The 27,836-nt window shown below is 41.4% G+C and overlaps 1 protein-coding gene across 10 annotated transcripts in view; it reads right to left on the bottom strand.

Moving 5' to 3' along the window:
• Positions 1 to 16,426: 16,426 nt before the first annotated feature.
• Positions 16,427 to 27,836, bottom strand: part of LDB2 (LIM domain binding 2) — a 228,626-nt gene continuing 217,216 nt past the window's right edge. Inside the window, exons 7-9 of one of the 10 annotated variants that reach the window (XM_065658858.1) lie at positions 26,644 to 26,795; positions 20,444 to 20,586; positions 17,677 to 17,764 (exon numbers count right to left, since the gene is read on the bottom strand). In XM_065658858.1, the coding sequence (XP_065514930.1) occupies positions 20,482 to 20,586; positions 26,644 to 26,795 (257 nt within the window). In that variant the 3' untranslated portion in view covers positions 17,677 to 17,764; positions 20,444 to 20,481. Of the gene's footprint in view, positions 17,800 to 20,443; positions 20,590 to 26,643; positions 26,796 to 27,836 lie in introns of all 10 variants that reach the window. The other 9 variants (XM_065658867.1, XM_065658884.1, XM_065658877.1 and 6 more) reach the window with 9 other exon arrangements.

The following is a 27,836-nucleotide window of genomic DNA, read 5'->3' as shown; positions in this document are numbered from 1 at the left end:
ACCTCCTGCATTTTCACTTAATGATCCTATATGCTCATCCAAGCCTTCCTGTGGTCAGAAATGATCTATCATCTCCCACAGGAGAGCAGGTAACTCGGGTCACTGGCACTGCTATTCACTTGTGTCTTTAGAGAGCCTCTATACTCTAAGAATGGCTTACACAAAAAAGACTGCGAAATTTTTTGTTACTGAGAAAGCAGACAAGATCTCCTGCCTTGTAATGTGCTACAAAGCAGCTATAAGGCAAGACAACCGGTCAGGAGAAGCTTTTCCTTAGAAGAGAAGCCCCTGCCTGACCACCATCCCCCTTCTTCTGTCCCCTCTGAATTGTTCCTATAAACTCTAACTGACTTTGATACTGGAAGGACAAGGTTAAAATGTTTGTAGGATCCCCACATGGTCCCAAACACCAGACAAGCTCCTCCAGAAGCATTCATATACCTAGATGGTGATGTTTCTATTCAAGCTTAAAGTAAATAAATATACTAAATTAATTAAACGGATCAGTTTGTGATGTAAAAAAATGCAGAATTATGCTTACACAATTAGCTGTTTCCAAGCCTTATTTAAGGCATAAGACTGAAGAAAAATAACACTGCTTTACTCTGTGCACAGGACTTGTCCTGGAGCTGGAGACTTCAGGGTGGCTTAACACCATTTCATACTTCTACCTCTACATGCTGCAAAGGCCAGGCCCTCCATATGTACCCCTGCTATTGCCACCTCTAGTAACCACATCATCCAATCCTGTCTAGAAAATTCCTCATTCTGACAAAAAGAAAGCTTTTTCACCCCATTTAACCCATACTGGAAAGCAGTAACAGAATATCATTTGTTTAGTGCATGACTATATATCCAGGGCAAAGTGGTAACAGGCTACTTTAGAGGAGGTGAAGTGTCATGTTAACATATTATATTCCAATATTAATAATTTGATTTAATATTTAATATTTCCTTTTTAGTGTTTAGATAAGAATTCAGCAAGCTTTCTCAATCATCTCCCACACTTCAGCTTCTTGAATATTGTCTGCCCTGTCCCTCACAGCACTTATTCACACATTAGGAAAATATTGACATGGTGTCGCTATCCTATTTGTGCAAAGGTCTCCTCTGCTGTTGACACGTCTGTTCCTTTAATCAGCCATAAGAGTGCCGATGTGTCATACAATCCGTGACAGACTTTTATGAGCCCAACCCAGTAGCTCTGAAAACTCCTAGTGACTGAAGTGGGAGTTTAAAATGTTTAAGGGCAGCAGGATCAGAGCAGTTCAAGCAAATGATCCCTGCCTGCATTCACAGAGGACAAAGTGAAAACTCTTGACTTTTAAACAGAGCTTTACTTACTGGGACTTCCAGCACCGTATTTTTCATCACTTTTTGGCTTCACATAGCCAGTGATTATTCTGATTAAGAAAGTGCTTGACTTTGTTTTCATTCAGGGTAGCAGAAAAACTCTTTTCTTTTTTCATTAGCATACTACACAATGGTTCCTGGGAATTCAACCGCTTCCAGGTTTCCAGGATCGGGCCCTGATTGATCTCATTTCAGGAAATCTTGAGACTGGAAAAACTGGCTTTTTGCCAGAAAATGAGTCGAGTAGATTTTGTTGCTTAGACCAAACAGATTAGGCCCATCCTCCAGAGCTTCCTGATCAGTTAAAGATGTTCTTTTTCAAGACACTTTTGTCCCAAAGCAGCATTTATGTTTTCCCCCCTTTTTACTGCTCTGTGTTTGTCATTAATAAAACCTGGCATATATTTACTTTCTGTTTCTGAAAGAGTTTTTTCCTTATTTAAACAAGTTTAAAAGTCTGCCCATTACCCCTCACTAGCACAGGATTGTAGAGTGGGCAGCCAAGCAATTGTAATCCAGCCAGTAACTCACTGAGCTCCTCAGCAGACGAGTCAGACAAAGCTCTCACTGTGAGCAATGCTGGGATTCATTTCTGAAGCAAGACTTGTGGGAGAAAATATAAGTACAGGACTATCGAGTTGTTATTCATTTCAGCCTTTTCCTCTGCTCTTGTAAAAGGGATTGTTCTTATACTGGACACTGCAGAAGACAGTAGTGGGTGTTTGCTAGGCTCCTGGTGACTTTAATAGCTACTGAGAGCTTTCAGTAAGTTGTATGAGAATGAAATCTCACCAATTTATTACCATCCTGGTTTTGCTACCTTGTGATAAATGCATGAGCTGTACCACAAGGCAGACACATTACATGTTATTTGTGTTAAAATGGCAGGGATATTCCTCCCGCCTTAGGCAGCAAAAAAACTGTAACGTTTAAATGAAAAGCTTCATTTTCCACTTCTTACATGAGCCATGGATTCAGGCAGGCAACTCTGGATTTTTGGGTGTCTAAATCAGCTAATAGAAAAGCCCCTCTCTCTTCCCTAATGCAGACAGCTTCTCCTCCTAACTTGTTTTTGGTGGGAGACAGAATGCTTTCAGCTCCCCCACCCCATCCAGACAGTTTTGCAATGCTGAAGCAAACTAAGGGAGGAAACAGCGCAGATAACGATGAAGGAGTGTCAAATAGCAGCCTTGCATACACCATACTGAACAAGGGCTTTCTAAAGGCTGTGTTTTATTTTGATGGGGTGTGTGTGCAGTTTAGACTCTGTTTAGCTTTCAAACTGGCAGTGAAAGGACAAAATGGAGCAAGTTAAAGTACACATTCACTTGGGTGCATCTCACCTTCAGCACTGTTCTGGTGTTTTGTTGCTGCATTTTAAGAAGAAGAACTACCATAAGAATGATTTCAGGGCATAAAACTTAGATTTGGGAGTGAAATTTCTCAAACCTTCAGAGTATGTAAAATGAAAAATGTGGTTCTCCCTGTTGCGGAGGTGAGGAAGGAGAGCAGTTCAATTGTAGACCTCAGTTTTCTTCATGTCCTGGCACAGTCTGGGCTCTGGGTTTTTGTTTAGCCCTGCACATATCTGTTCGGCTGCTCTCTTCTCTCCTGGGTATGCAAGAAATGGAAGGCTTTGTGGAGGAGAGGAATTTATTTAATTAACAAATAGAGATATTTTACTGTTTTTTTCTGAAGTGTCACAAAATCAGAAAACAAATGGAGGAAGCGTTCATTGCGACATCTTGTCAGTTCTCCTCTGCCTTTCCTCCCACCCTCATAGGCTGCGCCGAAATGCAGCTATCTGCAAATCTGTAAGGTATGAATCATCTCACACATTGCCGAGGTGAAACCTGACAACTATTTAACAGCACCGCTGCAACACTATGGAACATTTTAAGACAGGAAATTAAGAATACCTGAGCCAACTAAAGCCACAGGGGGAAGTTTAGATGGACAGAATTTAATTACTCGTGTTGGAATTTGGCCAGGACACCAAAATTTACACTCCAACCCTCCTGTAAAGTGCCATCAGACCTTTAATACTAGCAACTGGTCAAAACATCATCTTTAGATCTGCTCCAAACGAGAGCAGCACTAAAAGTCGTTTAGGACCTGGTGAGGCACTCACTTAATACTGACTGACAAGAAAGACTACAACATCCCGAGTCAAGCAAACCAGCTATAGTACAACAAGAAAAACACCTTTCCTAGCAGCACTGGAAGCTTTTCTTCTCTAGAGGTAGCTTAATAGTCTTAATATTTTTAGGAAAATTCTCTGCATTTTCAGAAATGCATCAAGTGACTTAGTAATACCCCCCCCACACACACACACTTTTCATTATATCAGAAGTCAAAGTATCCTTGTGCTGCCCTTGCAGAGCCCCCAGATGTACTTGAGTGCTCAGCCTCCTGTTTATTGCCATTTATACCATGGAAAAGAGGCACACCATAGTGAATAACAGTGTGTTGACTTGAAAGGGAATGTTAAAGCCTGAAAGTCCATACTTTTTCACTTCTCACATTATTTTTCCAAAGAAAGCAGTATGCTATTTAATGTTTATTTGTGGGGAAGATGAAAAATCCTGTGGGTTATCTTTTCTAGAAGAGTAGGATTTCTACAAATCACAATTCTTGAAATTCCTTAGGCTGAGGAATTATATCAGCCCTGAAAAGCATGGATTCATTACTCACATCTTGTTACTCTGTTGACATAATTCCCTAACAGACTGGGACATGAGGTGTCCCAGTTTGATACTTCAACCTACAGTCACTGCTTTTGCCCTCTTTAAATAGTAAACAATTCTGTGTCTGAGTTCCTGTTTTCAAAAGTCCTTTGAGCAGTACATCTATGTGAAAAAGAAAATCTGGGTTAGCTGTGGGCCACCAGCAATTTATCAAGCAGTATTAGTTATGTCTGTGGGATATTTTTCATTATTTGAGGATTATTAATAGAGACACTATATACATGGTGATTATTCCTTGACTAATAATTGAGATAATATTGATATGAAGCCTAGTTTCATTAACACCTTAGTAAAGAGACTATGATGGGAAGGGTATTTTTTCCCTCCAATTTGTAATCAAAAGTTATTTAATAGTAAAATCAGCCTTTACTTATAACAGAGGTTGCGGACTTTGGGAGTTGGCAGAGCCAGCTTCTGGGCTGCTGGGAGCCAGACTCTTTTTGATCTTCTTATTGAATGGTTTCCTTTGATCACCTAGACAATAGATCATAAAAGAACAGAGCTTTTACCCATATCTCCCCAAATTTGCAGGTAAATAATGAGATGGTCTGAACTGAGGCTGGAGCGTAAGATTTTTAACAAACAATTCTTCCCTTTGAAGTAGACTTAGTAAAATTAGCATATAAATGAGCAATGCTGCTACATAAGGACATGTGGCTGAAGAAGAGGGATAATTGGACTGAGTGGGTTAGTTTCTAAATGAGGTCGTTTGCTAAATGACCCACAGTTAGACTACAGGTGTGTTGGTTTTGTGAGTGGGAGATGAGATTTGAACAATGGGGTGTGCTCAAACTGGGGACCCCCAGCCTGTGTGGGTGAGGACTGGAGCTTTGTAGCTGGCCTGGAAAACACAAAGTTGGGTGGGAGGCCGAGCAGACATAGGCCATGCCTCTGTGGGAAGAGGTATCCTAACCGATGCTGTAACGTCAGGATATGGTCCATTACACTGATATTTGTCTTCATCATTTTCAAGTGTGCAATGCTATTCAATATGCTAATTCGTAAATCTCTCGAGGTCCATTTGCTGTGCCTGTGAAGAAAGACCATTATACTGAAGTATCTGCCAGGGGCTGCACGGGTTAAACTCACCAAACTCAGAAAGCTAAACCAAGGGTTTAGTGTGGTTGTAGCAGGTTAACATTAGGATCTTTGAGCCTCACAGCTTTTGATTTCACCAAAATAAGAGGAATTATCTATCCCAATGGGAAACTGATACCTCATTACAGGTGCCTTGAACTCTCTTCTCTGTGTGTGTGTGTGAGTGTCCTGGGTTCAGCAGTAGCAGTCATTTTTCTCCTTCTCGGTAGCTGGTGCAGCGCTGTGTTTTGACTTTTGGCCTGGGAACAGAGCTGATAACACAAATGTTTTAGTCTGATCAAGGACTTTCTGAGCCTCATGCTCTGCCAGGGAGGAGGGGAAGCTGGGAGGAAGCAGAGACAGGACACCTGACCCAAGCTATCCAAAGAGGTATTCCATACCACAGCACGTCATGCGCAGGATGTAACGGGGAGTTACCCAGAATGGCTAGGGCACGGTGGGGTTGGACAAGTTATCGGTTGGTGCTCTGTTGGCAGGGGGGAGGCGAGTTATCGGTCGGCTGGTGCTGAGGTGTTGTATTCTTTCCCCTTGTTATTTCCTTTATCATTATTATCATTGGTGGTAGCAGCAGTGATCTGTGTTATACCTTAGTTACTAAACTGTTCTTATCCCAACACGTGGGAGTTGCATTCTTTTCGATTCTCCTCTCCGTCCCTCTGGGAGTAGAGGGAAGGAAAGAAGGGGGTGGGGAGTGAGTGCACGAGCTGTGTGGCTGGGTTTAAACCATGACACCGGGACAGCCCCCCTGGCACTAAAATGGCTTTGTTGTTCCATGGCAAGGACACATGGCTGGAGCTCTCCGAGTAGCTCAAGTGTTCCCTGATCTACTAAATGAAAAAGAAGTTACATAATTAATGTGTTAAATTAAATACACTAAATAAAATAAATGAAGTTAATTAAGTAATCAAATTTCAACCAGAATTTCTTAGTGTGCTTGAAAGGATCATGCTCAGTTCACTGGAGCTTGATACTTGGGGCAGTTCACCTGGGGCTTCTTTATTCATTCTGACAAAAACTGAACTTGAGATTGACAGGGGACAGTAGATGGGAGGGAGAGTGATCCCTGAGTCACCTGACTGGCCAACAGGATAGTGTTGTGGTACAAAACGCAAGCTCAGATCTCCCCTTTGACTGGTTTGAAGGAAAGACATGGACTAGATTTCTGCAGAGAGCACCAGCATTCTTGGGATTTGCTAGTTGTTCTTTGGCCCAGGTACTATTGAGATCATCTTTGCCCATCAACAGGAGGTGAGATCACCCTCCCTCTAGTGTAACCCTCACGTAACACGTGAGGCTGAGGACTGAATCCAGCTCTTTCACATCTTAAGTGAGTGTTAAGGGCAACATTTTTGCCAAGATATAAATGACATTTCAGTCTCTTGTGACTGTAACCTGAAAAAAGGGTCTGTATGTCAGATTTTCCCTCATCATAACTCTCCTTTCCTGCCCTCAGAGACCTGTTGGACAGGACTCCATATTACTGGTGTGTGCAGCATCCCTCTGGGATCTTCCATTCACTGATGGAGCACAGTCAGAGGCTTATTAAGGGGATGAAGATGGGCACAATGGGCTGCAGCATCCAACAGGGAAGAGCCAAGTACCTGCTCTGACACAAATCTTTGATGCAACAAGAGGTTTTGGGGAGGTTTTGTGAAGGTGCTTGAGGTTGGAGAGCTCTGGGTGGATATGGACAAAGAGAATTTCATGCAGAGCATTAGAAAGAGAGGTGTAGCATAGCAGAGGCTGAGGGCTCTCCAGCTGGGACCTAGGCACGTTCATGAGAAGGATCAAGGGATGCAGGTGATTGTAATGGATGATTTGGAAACAGGAGTTTTGGCACAGGAGGGAGGGTGGGGGGGAAGGGGGGCTGGGGGGGGAAACAATGGGCAGCAAAGGAAATGGAATTATTAAACACATCTTAGATGTTGGGTTTGGGGCAAGAGACTCTACTGCCCTCACCCCCGCCTTTGGTACTGGCAGCAGGAGCAGCGTATCCCAACTAGACAGACCTGATTTGTTTCAGAAGAATTGATTCAAACTTTTTCTGCACTTCTGAAATCTTTCTGTCCTCACCTTTTATATTTATTAGTTCAAAGTGATTCACCAAAAGTTGACCTGAATTCTCAAACTGCATTTCTTCTGGCGAATAAACTCTTCACTAAAAACATATGTGCCTGTCACTACACTAAGTGCATGCAGTCTATTTACTTGCTGTTTGGCTGATGGCTGGCCCTTTCCCAGCAGTGCAGAGGAGATGGAAGGCATTAAGAAAAGCCCTGAATATTGCTGGCTGAATAGTCTGCAAAAAAAAAAAAAAAAAAAAAAGGCTAAGGAGGATAGGAGTGAAATCCTAGCACTGTGAGTGGCACTTGGAGGATTTCGGTTCAAAGTTTCTAATAAAAAAAAGGAAAAAAAAAAATCAATAAAAGCCACCCAAATAAAACCCATGCACGGCACTTTGAAACCACACCAGTGTGCCTCACTGTGCATGGGATTGCAAAAATAAATAAATAAAAGGGCCTTAGTCGTAGGCAATGCACTTTAATAGCTCAGCTCAGTGTGGAATAACCTCATGAATACACATTCCAGAACTGGCCTCTTTGTCACATGGAGGAAAGGAGCAGATGAGCTGCACATCGAGAGGCACAGCATCTGCTAAGACTCCACTGCCTAACTGCAGATCTAGCACACCTACTGTTCCTGCAGAGCCCGTTACGCAGTGGGACCGAAGCCAGCCTTGCACTGATGTGCTTCTTTGAAACCTAGAGGCAGAAGGATGGGTAAACGGGACCACTGAATGTGAAGCTGTTGCTCAACACCACCCTTGGTACAAGACATAGAGGTCCTCAACAGAGCTACTGGTTCAGTTCAAGGTATTTTAAATAGTAAAGAGGGAGTGAGGAGACAGAGTGATGACAGCTTCAAAAAGGGACTGAACTGTGCTGTGCCAATAGCCTGACTTGGATACACCAACAAGAACTGTGTAAATAAGGACAGGACTAGCCTACTGTCCTTAGGCTTGTGCAGTAGCATTAGAAAATGGATGTATATCCTCTAAATGCATTTCCCAGCACGAAGTGCAGTTCGGTGGCTCAGGCAGGTGGCAGGGCACAGGAGGGAGTTTTCAGAGTTTCAGTGGGATAGGAGGTGTTTAAGGAGTTAAAGGGGTTAAAGCAGGCAACACCTGCTCCTGGGGCTTCCCTAGAACAGAACGTCCCTAGAACTGAAAACATATCCCACGGGATGACGATGAGGAAGAGTGGAACAGAAAAAGAGTGGGCTTGGTTTTGTTTTATTTTTCCACACAGGGGGGTCCATTTGGTGGTACAGGGAGGGAAATGTTTCCCTAGGAAAGAGGAATAATCATCAAAGAGTGATATGGGAAACAGAGAAATCACAGGCTGAAGCAGGCTTAGTAGGAAAACAACTGGGGGTTTGAAAAATTACCAGAAAAGTGATATTCTCAAGAGTACAAGCAACAGCACAGGCTCCACTGAAAATGAGGTTAGTTTTGGAAATTAACATCACATCTGTCTAGTTCCAATAAGCCTTGTCCATTTAAAAATGGAACTCATGCCACAAGATACCTGCTATAAATAATCAAATACATTATAACCTGGACATATCCTCTACATAGAATAATCCTGCTATAAAAACTGAGAATAAAGGAATTTGCTGGATGACTAGCACTTAAGAAATTGTTCCCTGGTGGGTTATTTGCAGCCTATTCTCTACTTCAGTAGGAGTTTGTGTTGAATAACTCACAGCTGTGGATATACCTGCACAATGGAATTTAATACTACTAATAAAGGGATCCAAATTGGCACAGCTCCAGTCAGGACTCATTAATGTTAAGACATACAAGTGTCTCGGGTCATGTAAATGGCTGAGTGACTTCAACGCAGCACCGTGGATGCTTGGGTGGAGGGGTGGTACCAGGTGATGAAGGATGGGACAGGGGCAGCTAACGCTAAGCTGTTTGTGCTATGCCCCTCACCAGGGCACCTTGTGCTTCCTGTGAGGAGCCACAGGTGTGCCACGAGGCCAGCTGAGCTCTGAAGCCTTTTATCTTTGTATAGAATGTGGGGTCCTCAGTGCAGTCCTTTTGTGGGAATCTTCGGAACCTGGAGGGCTTTTTAGGAACACCAAAAAGGGAAAAGGAGTCAGTCCTGCTTGCTGCCCTGTATGCACCGAAAATGCAGTAAAACCACCCAGGTACACAACAGCTGTTTTGTGTGGGGGTTGTTCACTTCTGGTCACATTTAAAACACCAGCTGCCACAAGAACATCCCAAGATGTGAGCACAAGCTCACCTGGAAAGCCAGAGCTGACAACTCTTTATGATTTGTCGTTTTTTCCCTTATTGTGACTCTCCTGGATTAGTCTAGGTTCAGATACTGAAAGGAATTGGGGAAGGGAGGAGAGGAAAAAGATGGAATAACTGATGCTTTGGGTGATCTATATCACTTGTATGTCCTTCAAGCTACCTCTCTGCAATGTTTACAAGTATATTTCTGTAGAGAGCTGGGCAGGACATGATCTGTGTAATTCACTCTGCAGCACCACGGCTTAGTCAGGAGCCTTGAGAAGAGAACTTCATCAGCCCACCCCTGGCTAAATCAGAGGTGCTTATATTTGATATTCAGCTTTTAGCTACAGCATTTTTTAGGCATTTGTTTTAAATCAAACCAAATCTGCGGTGCTTGTAGCTTTGTGAAAATCAAATCTGGAAAAAAAAAAATAAAGTGTTGGTTCAAATGTCAATATTTGGAAGTAACCAAACGAAAAAGCAGAGTCAAACCAAATGAAAAGGTTCTGGTTTATCAAGAAATCATGGTTTTGGGGAATACTATTTTTGTACATCTATTCTAGCTGTTTCATAGAAGCCTGCAGTCACAGGCAGAAAAGTCAAATGGCCACAAACCTTCCCACTGGGGAAGCACCAGTTTGTTGGAGATTGCGAGATGCTGGGGGTGAGGTATAGGTGACCTGGTGTAACAGTCCTAGAATAGCTGTGACTGCAGCCAGGCCTTTGATGTGACAAAATGACTCCACTGGTTTCAAGGTAGGACTGCCCACGTGTCTTGCTTATTTTGTCAAAGGTTATTTCAAATTAGTCCATCTGTTCATCAGTTAAAGGAGATAGTTGCAGTTAAAAAAACAGAACAATTTTGTGTTGACCTCTGTTATCATACATGATTTAAAAAAAATCTATTAATAAAATGAATAAAAAGTAAAATAAATATTCCATTTCCTTTTCAAGTCTTGGTCTTACAGATATGTGCCCACCCTGGTACCTGGCACCGCCTGCATGAGGCCCACCTCTGGAAGGTTTCCCTCATTACTGATTGCAGTTTTCTTCCTCAGTATATGGGCTTTTCTTGGAAACTGCTCTCTTGTAGAGTGCTGCTTTCTGAAGTGACAGACTGCTCAAAGGCAATCAGTACACAGACCACTCCTTCCCTCCCCAGTCCTTCCCTCCCCAACAGTTCCTCTCCCTACTTGAGAACTGGCTGTACTGCAGGTCTCACAATAAAATCGTACTTGACAGCTCTGTTTCCATTTGAAAAGCCCACATCCCACTATAGCATGGTCTTCAACTTAAAAACATTGCACCCCTGTGGAGTACCACTGTTCAGTTACTCATTATAAACTGACCATTAGTATTTTTCCCCCTCCCTCATAGGAATGCAGCTGGCATCTACAGTAAAGCCAAATGATGCTGCATGAAATTTGTGGGTTAGGCCCTTCTCAAGGGAGTTCTGGAAGCTGATTTAGGTTACATTTTTCTGAGCCCTTAGGCTGAAATAGCAGCAAAACATGGAAGTTTGTTAAGCAAAGCCAACCTGAAACTTCCTATCCCTGTTGACACAAAGCAGAGGAGTTAGTTGTGATATGTAAAAATGAAATTGCATTGCTCCTACAAAGCTTGGGAACACAATAAGGGCTCTTGATCACTGTCCAGGGACACCTTAGCTATGAGCCCCACTCCTATAAATTGAACTCCTGTAGCACTTCACACCTGATTCACATCAGAGGAGCTGGTGATTTAAGCACAGAGAGAGTCATAGAGCTGCTGAAAAACCTGTATGAAAAGATAGCTGTCTCAGTTGCTCACCTTTTGTTATCACCCTTTGGAACATGAGTTTAACCTGGAGGGGAGACTTCAGAGAAAACAGCTGAAAATTCCCTTTCAAAATGGAGTTTTCAGTCAAACACAGACACAAGCCCCAGCATCCATCAGTTCCTAAATTTCACACCTTCTGACTGCTGAATTTGATCTCTCTTGGCAACCTAGGAGCAATCCACCTTGGTTTTGATGAGTTTGCCTGTGTGGAGCACAAGCGAGTCCTGCATTTTGTTTTACACGTAGCCAGAAGAAGATGGAAAGTTAAAAACTTTGGGCAAAGCAGCAAACAAATTTTCATAAGCTATCAGAGAGGAAAGAAAATTTAATAGAAAAAACCCTCAACCCAGCATCTGAAAGCACCAAACACAGTCCTTAAAAGCTTTTCCAGTACTCAGACCCCCCAAGAGATCACTCAGGGAGGATAAAACCCTATGTGATGAAATGGGGGTTGCAGAAGAATGTGATAAGGAGTGTTAAATGCCTGCTTCATATCAAGCATTTGCTAAAACATTTCCTAATGCACTTACAAAGGAGACGCTAACTTTATACATTATAGCTGTTCAATATATAATTATACATAGTATCTCAGATGAATTCAGAGTTGTTGAGACAGAGCTATTAATTAAACTGGGGCGATACACAACTTGAAGATCTCCAGAGATTAGACAGAATTCATTTTAGCATGATATAAGAACTGCTTTGCTCTCCCCTATCCCCAAACACACTCCAACAACTGTTCTCATGCCATATCACAACTGGTAAGATCTTGGACACCCGAGAAGCATTTTTACCGTAAAGCACTGTAAAAACGATAACAAAAATAACCCAAACCCTAAACCTCTCCACTCTCATAAAATGCCCCCCAGCCATGCACAGAAAGAAAAGGAAAACAACCTGAAGAGTTTTAGACTCCACTTATGAGCACAGACTTCAAGGATCCTAAGTGGGGATGTCCAACAGGCATGGAAGCACCCTGGGTGGACATTTATCTGCATTCAGCTGAAGCGCATTCCCCCCGCTAATGTGCTGTAATGTCATTCAGCACCTGAGCTGTCTGGGATGCATTTAGTAACGTATCCAAATGGAAGCTTATCAATGTCTTCCTGCTCCTTGTAAAGTTGATGGAAGCACAGTCAGGAGTTTCTTGGGGAGCTGGGGTGGTTGTGCTCTGTTGTGGCTAGATGCTTTTTATAAAGTTTTGATTCTGTGTGCACAAGTGTATTATTCTCTGATGTCATCTTTACTGCATAATGGTGTTTTAAAGTGTGTTTATGGATTAAGACTGTCCGTAGACCCATTAAAATTATTTCTTGGTGTAAGGGATATAGTTCTTTTATTTCAGAACTGATTCATAGGGTCATAGAAGAAATGCTCCTGCAGTTAGATTGCTCCATCACTGTTCCTAATAAAGCCTCTCCCTTGAAAAGAACTGGTACTAGCGGCTGTCAAAATAACACACTAAATTAGAACAGATTTTAATACTGTGAGTGTTCAGTGGAAGTTCATATTTTCTCATGAAACATAGCAGCATGGTCCGTCCATACATTTAGAGACTTCCAAAAGTGACTCTTTATCCACAGGTACCATCTGCCATTCTGCAATGCTGGGGTACCACCAGACTTCCTGGTAGAAGTGTAATGATACACCAGCATAATGTCAGTTCTATGGGATGTTAAATATTCGGTATCTCCTCTTACATAGTAGAAGATTTGGGCCTTAGCCTTGTATAAAACTATGCTGTCAAAAAGCAAGAAAAACCATACAAATCATCCAGTCCTACACAGTAAAACCAACTGCTGGGGTTACTTGTGCGCCAGGGCAGCTTTAATTTGGACATGCAATATATCACCATAGGGCTACTTGATCAGTTGCAGTCTCAGGAAATTTTTTCAGGACTATTCAATTTCCATTAGCAGTTTCTCCAGGATATATTAGGCACAAACTGGGTTTCCTTCAATATCAATCATCCATGTTTTCTCTTTCATCCTGTTTTTGCTAAAATGGGATTTTCATGGAGGTCATGAAATTGCAAAATGTAGCCTATTCTTACAACTGTTCTACCATTTAGGCTCCTTTAATGGTGTTTTGCAGCAGAAGCTGGGCAAGGAACCTCTCTCTTACAGAAAACCCAGTAATGCCCAGTGTTTTGCCATTCCATTCAGTGGTTTCCTTCCCCTCTAGCCCCATCCCTTTCTGCACACTTCAAGACTTGTTTTCCTTGGCAGCTCTCTGGTCATTGGGTACTTTTGCTCTGTTCCCCAAGGACATAAGTTGTCTACACTTCCCTAATGTGTGAGTGTAGCACCTTCTTCAGGACCAAGGTTACAAATCAGCCACTCGTGACATACACAGAGCCTCATGATGCTGCAAGCATACAAATAATATATAAATCCCAAGGTCCCTTCCAGATTGAATTATCCTACAGCCTTATTACATTCATACACACCAATGCATAGATGAAGAAACATGAGGATACCTTCTTTCTGAAAAGACTACAAAGCTGCAAAGATCGCTTATGAGAAGGGAGAAAGTAGGAGCTTTAAGAACTGCTGTGTTCTCAGGAGGTGCAGCTGGTAAGACCAGCTGGTGGCTCATGTGAGGTGGGAGCTCTCTGGGAAGGGGACTCTGGTGACCCAAGCCCCAAAGCAATATTAAGATTCCTAAACAAAGGAATTGAAAGAATAACAAAACCCACTAGTGCTTATGGCTCTTGCATGGTACAAGTCCTTTGAAACAGCAGCCAGCTCAGTTATCAGTGCTCTTGCTCAGTCACTTTATTAATTATGTGATTCTGCTTTTCTAAGTAAACTGCTGGAATTTCCTCTCTCTGATTTGCGAGGGCATTTCTCAGGGCCAGCATTTCCCTCCATTTTGCTAAAACAAACAAGAGCTTTCTCTTTGAATGTATTTCAGCATCATGAGAGAAGTTTCCTTCCTCCTTTTAATAATTGCAGGGCTCCCCAGAGGAAAGTGTCAACAGCATTATTTCCAATTTCTGGGAGAGATACCATGTTCTTGTAGGTGGTGAGATTAGATTACAGTAAAATTAATTGTTGGTTTCAAGCTTTCATTCTTCAGGCTGCAACCTCAGCTCTCATAAACCTGTTACTTCAACTCACCTGCAATCTTTATTCACGTTTTCTACTTTCTGCACCACACGGTTATGGAGCTGCGATGTCATTTACCTGCATCCCACACCCAAAAGGCATAAAGTCCAGTAGTTAATGTGATCATTTTACCTTAATTCTCTACCTGTAGGGAGTGTTCCCAAGGACAAGGCACAAACACATGGGATCAGACACAGGACCACAGGCTCCTTCTCGATGAGTTTACCGTGTCATTGCAAACATGGTAAGAAAAGCTCATGTAGTAGCCCAGGGCATGGGGCTGAAGGAAGCAGCAATGCCGAGGCTGTGTGGTCAGCTGCTGCCCACCTCAAACTGCTTCTCTGAGCCAGCCCATTTGCACATTTCTTTTATGAATAAATAAGTGAATAAATAAAATCAGCTAGCTCTGTCTGTTGTTCACCCCAACCACAATAGGGTGGATTGATAGCTGGTAGACAGGGTTTTTGAGGAGATATGGAGAAAGTGTCCTTCCAGATTAATTCAAGGACGGCACTCTAAGGAGTCTGTTACCCATTTTTCAAGCGTTCCTATGTTTATTTACTGAAACAACAGGAGTAATATGACACCATAAATCTTTTAAAAATTGAAATAGTAGTGCCAGTTGTGAAAGATTAATAATAAGCAACGCCTTTTAGAATGTGCTCATGGAAAAGTAATATGAATGATTAGTGGTTTTTAACATTAGAATTAGAGTGTGTAATTGTAATGTTATAGCAGCTATACAGGAGCCTTAATGGAATACATTGTGAATTTAATTATTTACATGGAAAAATTGGGGCTGATATAGTCACTGAATGATAGACCTACAGTTTCTTACCTCCTGCAAATGCTATGGAGGAGCGGCACTGCTATCTATGCTGATGCACTCAGTCATGTTTGTTATTTAGCTGTAAATTCTACCCTGCAGTCGATATCCACGTGCTCCAGTTCCTACAGAAACCTGTAGCGCCTTTTAGGCTATCTTCCTGTGAGGCCTATGATAGGTACCAAAATTCATCAAAGGAGGATTTTGTTTGCAGGAGAACAGGGCCCATGCTGGCAGCTGAGGTTCATCCTTCAGGCAGGGAGGGAGATGACTCCTGCTGAAGAACCAAGTGGTCATGCAGGGTGCTTTGTCCTGTATGTCTTCTCCAAAGGTGGTTTCAAAACTGTTTGTTGGAATCACATTTAGCAAAAGCATGCTTAAATAGTATGTATGTATGCTTGGGAGGCACATTTCCCTAGAGTGGCTTCTGGGTATACATACAGCAACTCAGAAAAAAAACAGGGGTTCTTCAGATGCTTTTATGATGTCAGCAATATTAAAAGTACAGTTTCAGTCAAGACCAAAACCTCACTCCCCTGCACAAAAGGCAGGATTGTGCAGATTCAGTATGCCTGTGTTGGTAATTGTCCCTGTATTTGCCACCTTGCAGGGCTTCTCAGCTGCCTCGAGACGCAGGCAGGTGCCTCTGGGCTCAGCCGAGGGGCTTTACTCACTGGGCTGTACTAAGAGTGGCTGCACCAGCTCAGGGGGTTTGCTTGCTCCTGTGAACAAGTGATTTGACGGCAAAGGGAAGAAAAAAGGAGACTTTTTTAAACCCTCTCAGCCCCAGTTGAGGGACTCATCATAAAACTATGAGACAGAATTCAGCAGAGTGGAAATCCCTGCTCTGATAAGCCCAAGCCCTGGAAGGTGAGGGATGCAGAGTTCAGGGTGGAGGGTTGCTTGCTAGATGTCCTCGCTCCCTTGTGCTCAGCTCTCACTGATGCTACCTACCCGTGGTGTTACACATCATTAATGTTAGAAAAAAGAGCTTCTAACCAAATTGAGCTGTAAGTGATTCACACCTGAAATGTAGACTTCCTTTTCTGCTGGAAGAACACTGTAATTCAGTGAAACACCAATTCCAGAAATTCCTGGTGCATCATCCTGCACATGGGTTTGTGTCCTTTGCATGCAAGGAACTGTAAATGCACCATATAAGAGCATATTTGTTAACACAGTTTATTGGCACACTTATTGGCAAAGCATACATAAAATACAGTTGTATTATATAACACACTGACTCACTGTGTCTTTACATGATGAGTTGAACATATTAATATGTAAATGAAAAAAATTAGTTTCTCTTATAAAGTTTCACATAAATACACCAGAATAATAAAAAAAAAAAAAACCAAACAAAAATACCCCAAAAAACCAAACCAAAAAGAAAAAAAAAGGTAAACCAGAAAAAGGTTTGAGGGCTTTACAAAAATATTATACAAGAAATATACTATGAAAAGAAATAACAACAAAGTCAACTCAGGTACAATAATAAAAACACAAAAGTTTTAGATTTATTAAGCTGCCCACAAAGTTAATGGATTACATGGCTTTAAAATATCTGGATTGACAGCAATTTTACAAAGCATAAACTCTCAAAGGACTGGGTGTCTTTTTCCACATAAAAATATTTCTCATGTCTTTGATGAAAAAAAGACATTTCTTGTTTCAGTTTTTTGTATTAAATGATGGAACGAGAATCTACTGGCATCAGCTAAACATAAATGAAAAATGCTGGATCCTTGAAATGTTTAACCGATGAAAGAAAAGTTAAGGAAAGAACAAAAGTTACTTTAAATTACTTTTCTTTAAAAACGGATCTTTTTCTGAAACAAGAAATTTCAGGTGCAAGTTGAAAAGCAGAAAATATATTACAATTGTAAAAAGGTTTACATAGTTACCTTAATGAGATCCTGAGCACTGAGGACTTGTTTCAATATGGCCATTGTTTGATGAGGAAAAAAACAACCCCTTCCAATAAAATACAGTGTCAGAAATTTGCCATGAGATGCTATTTAATTTTCAATTATTTTAACTGAGGTCAGTGCCAGTATCACATTGCATGTGAATGCTTCCAAGAAATTTATATGGAAGCTTATACAAGAGTTTTCCCTAATTAAAAAAGTTGGATAGCTTTAGTTTAGAAAGAGATACTTTGAAATGATATCCATTGAAAGGTGGTTTTTTAAATTTTACTTTGAGGAATGCTGTGCAACAGTAATTAATAACCCACTGACATACACTGCAGTGGGTACTGCTTCAGAATAGCCTATTGGGAAGCTTGTGGTGTGGGGTTTTCAGATTTAGTCTCCTGGTTAGCAGGAGGTTTGCTGTTCCATGGGCTGTTATTTCCCAGTGCGGGTGAATTGTTGAAATCTTCTTCATCATCCATGCCATTTGCTGCATCATACTGTGTATTCTCTAATCTAGTGATAAGCCTTTCGTCTTCATCCCCAAATTCGCCGCCCATCAGAGTTGGTTCTCCTACCACCATCACATCCTGTGAACAGCACCCAATATTTGTTATATGGAAACCTTGAGAGAGAAAAAATCAACTTAAAAAAATCATGTTAGAGAATTTGCATCTCTTAACTTTGTGACATTTGAACAACAGAGTTAAAAGTTCCTGCATAGTAGGAACCAGGAGACAGGCTTACACTTTATTGCTAATTTTAATGAAAAGCTCTAACACATCTCTCTAGTTGCATGCTTACGGCTCTGGATCTCAGAAACCCCAGAACTGAAAAGCTGGTAGTCTGAAACAAGTGCATGATTTTAAGCAAATAAGCAGGCCTTAAACTCCTGCTTGAAATATTTAGCCTTCATCCAGTAATTCTTTCCTGAGCCATTTTATTTGGAAAGGCACCAGGGTGCGTCTCAGCTGGAACTTGGCGAGATGCGTATTTTAAAAGTAGTTTAAAAGAAACCGCATTTCTCATCCTCAGACTTCTCCAATGTGGAGCACAGCACTCTAATAAAGATGGTAACTCTTATCCATAGTCAGCCAAGCCCTTTTACGCATCCAATATACTTGACATTCTGCTACTTAATTATGGTAATTAATTTAGGTAAAGTTTTCGATAAAAACAATGTTCACACTGATTTGACAATTTGCATAGCTAATTAAGTCATTAGCAAAAACCTGCTGATTGCCAACAAGCCCTGAATTTACCATCTGTTATTTCATGGTGCCTGTCACCTAACTCCATGTAGGCAACCCTGCCGCCAATCTGTGCAGTAAGAGGACCAATCTGTCCAGCTGGTACCATAAAAGGAAGATGAAGAGTGCTAATTATAATTACACTGATGAAGCTAGTAGTCATCAAAAAATGAAGCATGCAAGAAAGAAAGAATTCATCTAATCACTGCTTTAAGTACAAATTGTCCTTCCATGAAAACAAGTAAACCGCCTACTGTACTCCAGTGCATCACAGATTTGCTGCAAAAAAACCTAAGCAGCATGGGATAGAAAGGTGCAAACTTGAGATTGGAAAGCAAAAGTGCAAAGCCAGAGAGCTCTCCTGTTCTCTCTGTTCAATGGAGAATCAGGCTGCTGTGCTAACTGCTACAGAAATATGTGGGATGCATCTTTTCATGCAGCTCAGGTGGCAGGGCATCAGCTAGCGTTTGGTAAAAGTGCAGTAATTCCAGATGTCTAGCTTTGTACCTGCTGATTTAACAAGCCCTTCCAAGAATCCTAGCAATCAATAGACTCGTATTTTAAAGGATCTGTTCCTCCTTACGAATGTAAAGGCATTTGTAAAAAGCAAACAGAAGACAAATGTTTGCATTTAATAAGGTTTCTTTTTTAATCAGCTATGTACCTCGTTCACCATGATACAATACCAATTATTGCCTGCAAGTATTTACAGTTTCTCATATCCCTCAGCAAAGGCTGACATGCTACAAAAGAATGTTTATATCATATTTTCAGCCTGTGCTATGTGACAAATTTGTGAGTAGATGGAAACTGTTGCATGATTTCTTCTTTACATTGTCTATATTTTGTTACTCCATATAGCTATAAAATGTTAGGTACTCACAGATAGCTTTGCGACATAGAAGTTTAAAAGACAAAGGCGTTTATAACCAAAAGTTTATTCCAATTTATTCCACCCCTCTAAACAACAGACAGTGTATAGTGTGCACTGCTGAACCAGACCTGACCCCATTGTATGGCGGGAGCATTAATGACAAGAGAAACCTGGCAGAGGACAGCAAGTTGGGTTTGAGTGTGCAGTGTGATACGGCAGGCAAAAAGGACCACAGTGGCTGAAATACAGAATCACAGACCGAGGTGGCAACAGTTCCTCTTACTTCAACACTCTTGACTATGGACCTCAAGTTCTCCCTGTTGCCATACTAGCCAAAGGTCAGCAACTTGGATGAAACTTAAGAGATGTGCATCAAAAATAACTGTGGGGCTAGAACAGCTGACTGGGGAGGCCATGTGAAGGAATTAAATATGTATTACATCCATCAAATTATTGGGAGGGGTAAACATGCTTAACAGCTGCAAGTGCTGAAAGGAAGAGGACCACTTTAGGCCAATCTGATGAGCTATGAACTAGGGTACCAAGATGACATTAAGTAAATGGAAATGTAATCCCCACTGCTAAAACAATATTCCTGTTACTGAGAACTGCAGACTGAGGATTAATGACCCCACTGGAACAGTGCTATCTTTGCTGCTCAGGTCACCTAACACTAGGCTGGGAAAATCTCAGTCTGTAGTAGGAAACATTTTGCATCAGCGGGGAGATGCTCAATGACCTTGTAAGTATGTCCAGCTCTAGTTTCTAAGATTCTTTACAAATAAAATTCCTTTATCATAATGACACCCACTGAGAGGACAGTTTGCACTTCTCTTCATGCTATTGAGGATCTCTCTGTCTCTCTTGGATTAAACTACAATTCTATTGAAGTTAGTGGAGTTTTTCCTTTTCTACTTGAAAGATAGGTATCACAGCATTAGTTAAAGGACATTTGAAAAAATAGTATATATATTTTTGACAATCTTGCCACTTATAGCTATGTCAGGCAAAAATAGTGTCTCAGGAAGCGCACATGCTGGTTCCTCCCCAGAGAGGATTCTGCTCCTCAGACTGAAAGCTGAAGACCCCACCGAGTGCACCCCATTGAACCTCCACTCACTAGATCCCGTGCAATGACCACCAACCTCTGAGGAGGACTGGAAGTGACTCCTTTTAGAGCCCCTCAATGCTTCTCCTTAAATTGGCCAGTGGGGGTCACTGCTGTTGAATGACACAAGGCTCCATCCCTCCCAGGGTTGAGGCTGCAGCTCTGGAGTGCTCCTAGCTCCTGCTCATGGAGTGAGAAGCAGAATCCAAGAATTAAACCCTAGTCTCTTGCATGGCAGCATACACTGCTATGGCCTAGTTATGGTAGTACATATTTGACTAGGTTAGTTTAAAAAAAGATTTAGACTGTAGTCACTCAATCTTATTAATTTACTCTGTGATTAGAAACAACATTTTTGGTCAAGGAATGTCTCATGATAGTAAAATATGGTTGCAGTGAAGCACTGTAAATAAAGCAGTGGATGTTTTACATTATGTGATAGAAATTTAATAATATAACCACAAAAGCAGCTTTCACGTATATCATACCTTACATCCTGAAATAACCCTAATTGCCATCCAAACTTAAATTGATGCATATAAACTACACACAGCGATTACTTCATACACAACTCAAATGCAAGCACTTCTATTTAACAGACCGGTCATTTCTCAGGCTTCATCTTTTTTACACCTAGCCTCAAAGTTTAGCTCAAGTATGCCCAGTTACATAAATAAACTTTTAAACTTAGGATCTTAAAGATCATTCTATGGCTACACAATGCCTTTACTGTAGTGTGGTGGTAAAAATGTGTGGTGGGCCATGTAAAATTCCCCATCCCTATGCCTGCTGTCTTTGCTGCTCTTTGCCCTGGTCAGTGCATTACAGTGATCAGTTGGTAGCTCAGATGTCACAGTCCCCAGAAGTACACAAACAGTGCTTCACAAGCCTGAGGTAATTTAAAATGCCTGAAACTATCAAGTGTATTGTTTGAGCAAGTCTCATACTCCAAGGATTGAAAGTTGCACTGGTTTTAGCAGCCAGCATGCCCCTAAGTGCTAAGTCAAAGGAACAAGGGTACCTCCTCCTGCTTTCCTTCCTTCTTACGGAACTGCATGAGTGGTGATTATTTCAGTAATTGACTTCTTATCTCCTTGTCACAAAAATTATTAACGACTGAAAGCCCCATTGCTGCCCACACCCATAATGGTCACTGCTCCCAGGACAAAAGCATCAGACTGACACTGGTGTTGAAATGGTCTATAGAAACAGAACTGACATTTTAATTAGGTTTCAGAGTAAACACTTTGTAGAGGAAAATGGTTATCTTTCACATCTCATCATGGCCCTCTCTGTTAACTTGACATTCTGGTCTTGTTTGGAATATTTTTCATAAAGCATAAAAACTGGAAACCAATTTGCTCACTCTCATCTCCTTACAGCTAAATCTTAGATTCTTACTTGCATGGTTCTGAGACATGGGGTAATTTCTGACACTAATCTTGGCACTGCTGCTCTGGTACTACAACATCTGTTAGAAACCACCTAAACCCACCACCTCTTTCTGAAACACATAAGAGAGTGCTCCCTTCAACATTAGCAGGTTTACCTATTGGTTTGGCTTTTAAGGAGCTCACAGAGAGATACGAAGAGAAAGAGGGATTATTGAGGTATTGCTTAAAGAATGCAAGGAGGCTCTAATTAAGACTCTGGATGTAACAAAGAACATTTGATTTACTTAGTGGCATGTAATGATGCTTTATTCTTTCCAACGCAAAGGATATTTCACTGGGTTCATAGTTATAGTATTACACTCAACAGGATCTTCATTAGTAAATGAAAGTAAAATCCACCTATGAATTTCTATGGTTATGACTGAGAGCAGCCTAGAGCAATGGTTCTCAGAATTTGTGAGAGTTGTGCATTGCTGTCAAATTTCCAAATTCAAATAGATGAATATGGATCAATGTGTACTGTTTTCATTGAACTTAGGAGAAAGTTATGCTTAAGTGATAGTAGCTGTATGGACCCCTTCTGATGAGCTTGCAGGTACTACCTATAATCTACAGATCACTGTGTACAAGTCACTGTTCTATGTACAAGAGTCTGAGCTTGCAAGAAAGTTTTATTTGAAACAGAAGAATATGAAAAATGTAAATTAATGCAATTTCAGCCAGTAAAGAGGCTTGAAAACTGAGCGAAGGTTTGGGAAAACACTGCAGCTAGCTTCAAACAGAAGAGATCAGTATTGTGCAAGTGACAAGGCGATGACACACCCAAATTAGACAACTAATGTCTGTGAAATCATAGGCTAATATTAGAAAACGATGTTTTCTGTGAACCTTGCGGAAGGAGTCTTGCCCATCTTTGATCTTAATTTTGAGGAAAGAGGAAACTGGTAATTCCAGTTTCTGCCCAATGGGTTAATGTTTCTTCCAAAGTTCAGATGTGATCGAGAACATGAACAAATCTAAGCACTTTTCAAATGACTGTCAGCTATTGAGACTAAGACAGCTGAGGGGACTACAATTTCTGGTCCCTGTTGTCTCAGCTTTCTTTATGCACTAAAAAAGCTAATGTATTTGTGGAAAGCAGTGGCAGTATGGAGCCTGCTCCGAGGACAGCCTGAGAGAAGAAAACTTCTGGTGAGAAAAATGCTTCTATATTTGTGCTATTGGAGTAACTTTAGTGGCACTTGGTTCTACTTCCAACACTCTTCAATGTGTTGCGTCAACACCTCTGGGATTCAGGTCAAAGGCATCACTGGACAAGCAATCACGTAGCACACTGGCTAAGTGCATTTGTTTTAACAATGTAGGAAACATGTAATATGTAACAAGGTACTTAGGCAAGAAATGTCCCAAGAGATTGGGATTGACAAGAGATGCTTGAAGGTCTGCCATCAATAGCATGGGCACTATCAAAATCACAGAAACCACTGTTTTTCCTACCACTATAAGGGAAAATGAGTGTAATAGAGTGCAAGTGACTGTCAAAGGGCAAAACACTGTATTTTATTCAGAGGGTTGAGAAAATATAAAAAATAGAGATATGAGGACAGAGAGAGACTGACCCTTCTCAAATTACTGATGAGAGGGAAGATGCATATTCACCCACTGGCAGAGACCCTTAAGATGTTTTTGAAGACTCTGTTATTAAAAATGTGTCAGAATGTGTCAGCACAGTCAAAGTGCTAATAAATTTAAGGCAACACAAAGGGCACAGATGATACTGATGTATTAGGGTTCAGCAACTGAACTTCAGGGTGCAGTGCCAATCTATCTGATGCATGCATGGAGATACAGCTACATCATTGCAGTCTCTGGGCTTGGCTCTATTGTCAGCACTGTCCCTTACTGAAGAACAGGAAATAATGCAGGTAGACGAAACGGCACAACCTCGTATTACTGAAGAAGAATGTGTATGTGACAATTACTGTTCCATCTCATTGGGGGTTTGCTTACCCCCATGTATTTATCTGAAGAACTGGAAGGGGTTATGGGACAATAACAAATCTCCCTGAAGTTTCAAGCTTTGTCATAGCTGGTGGTACTCCAGCTGCTTTCCAGTCACATGGTACATTTGCCTCTCCGGACATGAACACCTCATTAAAGAAAGAGAAGTTAATAGCATGAATGAGAACTGTGGATGAGGTATATGAGAAGCTCACGTCTTTGCCAGAGTGTACACAGTATTACTACAGGAGTGAAAAATAATTACTAATGTCCTAAACCAAGAAACATTACATAGAATAGAGGATAAGCAAGCATTATCTAACCAGGATTAATTTACTATCAAACAGAAAACAACACGTAAGCATAAAAGTGACAGGAAAGTAGGATTTAAATTCTATTATGGTAGACAGACTGTGCTGGCTGGGAAGAAATCACTGGAGAAAAAGAGAAAGCTGAAGTACATTTCATATTAATCCAGGTCTGGTATGGATGTGAGCTCACTGTTAGGGTTCTCCAGAGAAGAGTATGGGAAAAATGGAATCGAAACTAGCTCTAGTTATGTGAGTCATCTGGACAGAAGATGCAATGATTTCATTCCCCTCCTCTAGTAAGCGGGAAAATGCTTTTACCACTGAAATGGTTTCAGAAGATTTTTTGTACTGAGCACAAAAGTCCCACTCACAGAAAGCTCTATGGCCAAATGAAGCTTTTGATTAATTGAAAACAATCAAATAGAGGAAATCAAGCATTAACTATGGAATGATTAGCTCTAAGGTACAGTTATGTGAAAGAAATAGAAAGCAAGTTACTGCTACCTGCAGCTACCTTCAGAAAGCAGTGGCATGCCTGTAATAAGGCCCACTTCAAAGACTGCATAATTTTGAAGAAACATATCGCTATTTAACTGAAAAGTGTTGAATAGTTTTACACCAAAATATCCTACTGCTAAAATTATTTTGAGTTCTGTCTACTCTAGAGGGTGGCCCAACCATTAATTCCATCTGGTTTGCTATCTTTGCTGTGAGAAGAGCTGTTGTATGTCAAATCAAATTGCTGAGCTTTTTCCACTTTTCAGAGTCCTAAAAATGGAACCTGATCTTCCTTACAAAGAGTTGGGACCATCTTGCTACTCTGGTATAGGAAACAAATTGGAAAATATTGACTATGCAACACCCTGAAAAGTCAATGAAGACTAAAAACCCATCCCTGTATTTCATGATAAACTTCACCATTATGTCTCAGATGCTCAAATATCTCCACCAGGAAGAGTAGCTTTAACTACTTCATCTGGCAGGAGCAGCCTTTCAGTACCTGAAGTCAGCTTGAATATCATTGGGAGTGACAGGTAACTTTCAAAGGGCTCAATTACACTCAAACATACAAGTACACGTGGCTACCACTGAAGCCAACAAAAGCCATCTCTCCAGAGAGAAGAAGACTGAAGAGAGGCAGGGGGTCAGAGTCTAGTCCTATTGAGCTGAACTTGGGGCAGGGAGTAGCCAAGATAAAATGAGTTTACTGTCCTTTAAACTTGGAGACAGCAGGAAACTAGCTGGTTGCTCAGTTTTGCACCTAATTGCTGATTTTTCTTAAATATGGTTGATTATTGATCCAAGGGGTTTTCTGGCCGACACAGTCAGTGAGGCAGAGTGGTCCCTGGCACCAGGGGATCAGGTAACTGGCCTTCAGACTGCTTTGTGCTGCCAGAAAAACCCAGAGATGCCTATATTAGGGAAAGAATCTGACTCCAGGGATGCAAGCCATGCAAAAAGTTTAATATGACAAGGAGAAAATATGAGTTTAATGCACTGAAACCCAAAGCTTCTGTAAGCTAGCGGACTGCTGAATCAGTTGCTAAACAAAAACCTTCATTTCATTTCACTGGTGTTAGTCTAGTCCTCTTTTTTATCTGGGTATTCAAGCTTCCTAGGAAGTGCCTGCTTTGTGCTAACAAAAGGCCTATATTCTTTGTCAGGCTTCAGAGGAGACCAGGCCTTTCCTATCTTCTGATCAGAAATTCAATAAAAATCCCTGCATGTTATTCCCAAGATACCACTTTGTATTTTCTATAATATCAAGTTAATTTCCCTAGCTTTAAAATGCATAAGCTATCTCCTTATTGACTAAAGCGCACTTTGTTACAATTTGGGGTCTGACTTCCCCTATATTGTGACTAAGGCAATAAACTTGACATTGTCAAAGTGCTGTACAGTTCTGGAAATGAATTGGTGTTTCCCTATATAATTAGGATGTCAACAGTTACAGATAGCAGGGTGGATAAGCTGAAACCCGTATTCCAGGGGATCTACCTTCTGCAAGTGGAGTGGTTGGAAAAAGAGATGATAACCTCTGCAGGTAAGTAAATTCATAACCTGTTCCACTGAAGCACCTGAACCCAGCACAGATTAGAGGTAAGGTATTAACGCAGGGACACCAGGGGTCAGCTCAGGTATGGCTGTCTTGTTCCACAGAGACTCATCCTCTCTTAGCATCTGGCAAGTGTAAGTCTGCAAGACTCATGCTATATCTAAGAACACGAGGCCCAGTCCAAGTCCCATCGCCAGCGGAAGGACTCCCACTGACAAGAAGGCGAGCTGGGCCAGGCCTTAAAAAAATCACATCTTGTCCTCAGTATATGCCTGCTTGAGGGTCATTCATTTAATCTGCACTGCAGAATGGCTTCTTCACATCTCTCCACTAATACCCCAGCTTCCACAGCACACTGTGCAAGATCGCTTTTTGCTTGTGATAGTTTAGGCTCAAGAATGCACCTTCTTTACAGTGTAAGGGAAAAATTAAAGCACCATAAGAGATTCAGGCCTAAAAGGAAGGTGAGACTTACAGGTACCTGACTTGATAGACTCAGGTTTGCAGCAGCTGACTTTTTCTTGCTGTTGGTACTATTTGCGTTGTTCCCAGCACTGCTGTTGGAAGTGCTGCTGGTAGAGTTTTTCCTTTTTCTCCGCTTGGTTGTTGGTTGCCTTGTGGGTTCTGCTGCAATGAAATGGTAAGAAGGAAAGCAAACAGCAGGTATTGTAAAGCGTGCACTAAAAAGATCCATAAGAAGAAGTGGTGAAATATTTTTTCATTTAGTTTTAAGTTTCTATGTTTACTAGTAGTAGTAGTAGATTTAACATATGAACCATGTAATAATATTTGGACCCAAACCAACAGAATCTGCTTTCAATTTTATATAATGGAATAATGACCCTTATTTTCCCAGCACTATCTATAAAGATATTTAGAATCATAGAATAGTTAGGGTTGGAAAGGACCTTAAGATCATCAAGTTCCAGCTCCCTTGCCATGGGCAGGGACACCTCACACTAAACCATCTCACCCAAGGCTTCATCCAACCTGGCCTTGAACACTGCCAGGGATGGAGCATTCACAACTTCCCTGGGCAACCCATTCCAGTGCCTCACCACCCTTACAAAAGAACTTCTTCCTTATATCCAATCTAAACTTGCCCTGTTTAAGTTTTAACCTTACCCCTTGTCCTGTCACTACAGTCCCTGATGAAGAGTCCCTCCCCAGCATCCCTATAGGCCCCCTTCAGGTACTGGAAGGCTGCTGTGAGGTCTCCACGCAGCCTTCTCTTCTCCAGGCTGAACAGCCCCAACTTCCTCAGCCTATCTTCATACGGGAGGTGCTCCAGTCCCCTGATCATCCTCGTGGCCCTCCTCTGGACTTGTTCCAGCAGTTCCATGTCCTTTATATGTTGAGGACACCATAACTGTACATAATACTCCAAGTGAGGTCTCATGAGTTTGAAAGCATCTTACCAATGAGAACAAGAAGATAACTACCATGATGCTCAAATTGTGTAACTTGCTGAAGGTCACACAGCAAGCAACAATTATAATCAAATTCCAGGTCTTATTCTGATGCAGGGTACAGCCTCAGATGACCCATCCACAGGCAAAGACTAAAGGCAGCTTTGTATCCTTCTGCTGCCATCGATGCAGCATACAAGCAACTGCCATTTGAGTTCCTTCTGACTCTAATGTGGGCTTCATATTTAAAACTTCTGCT

This window comes from Lathamus discolor, chromosome 1 (assembly GCF_037157495.1).
Source record: "Lathamus discolor isolate bLatDis1 chromosome 1, bLatDis1.hap1, whole genome shotgun sequence".
Lineage (NCBI taxonomy): Eukaryota > Metazoa > Chordata > Aves > Psittaciformes > Psittacidae > Lathamus > Lathamus discolor.
The sequence above is the reverse complement of the archived record's forward strand: the minus strand, read 5'-3'. Positions and strand labels throughout refer to the sequence as shown.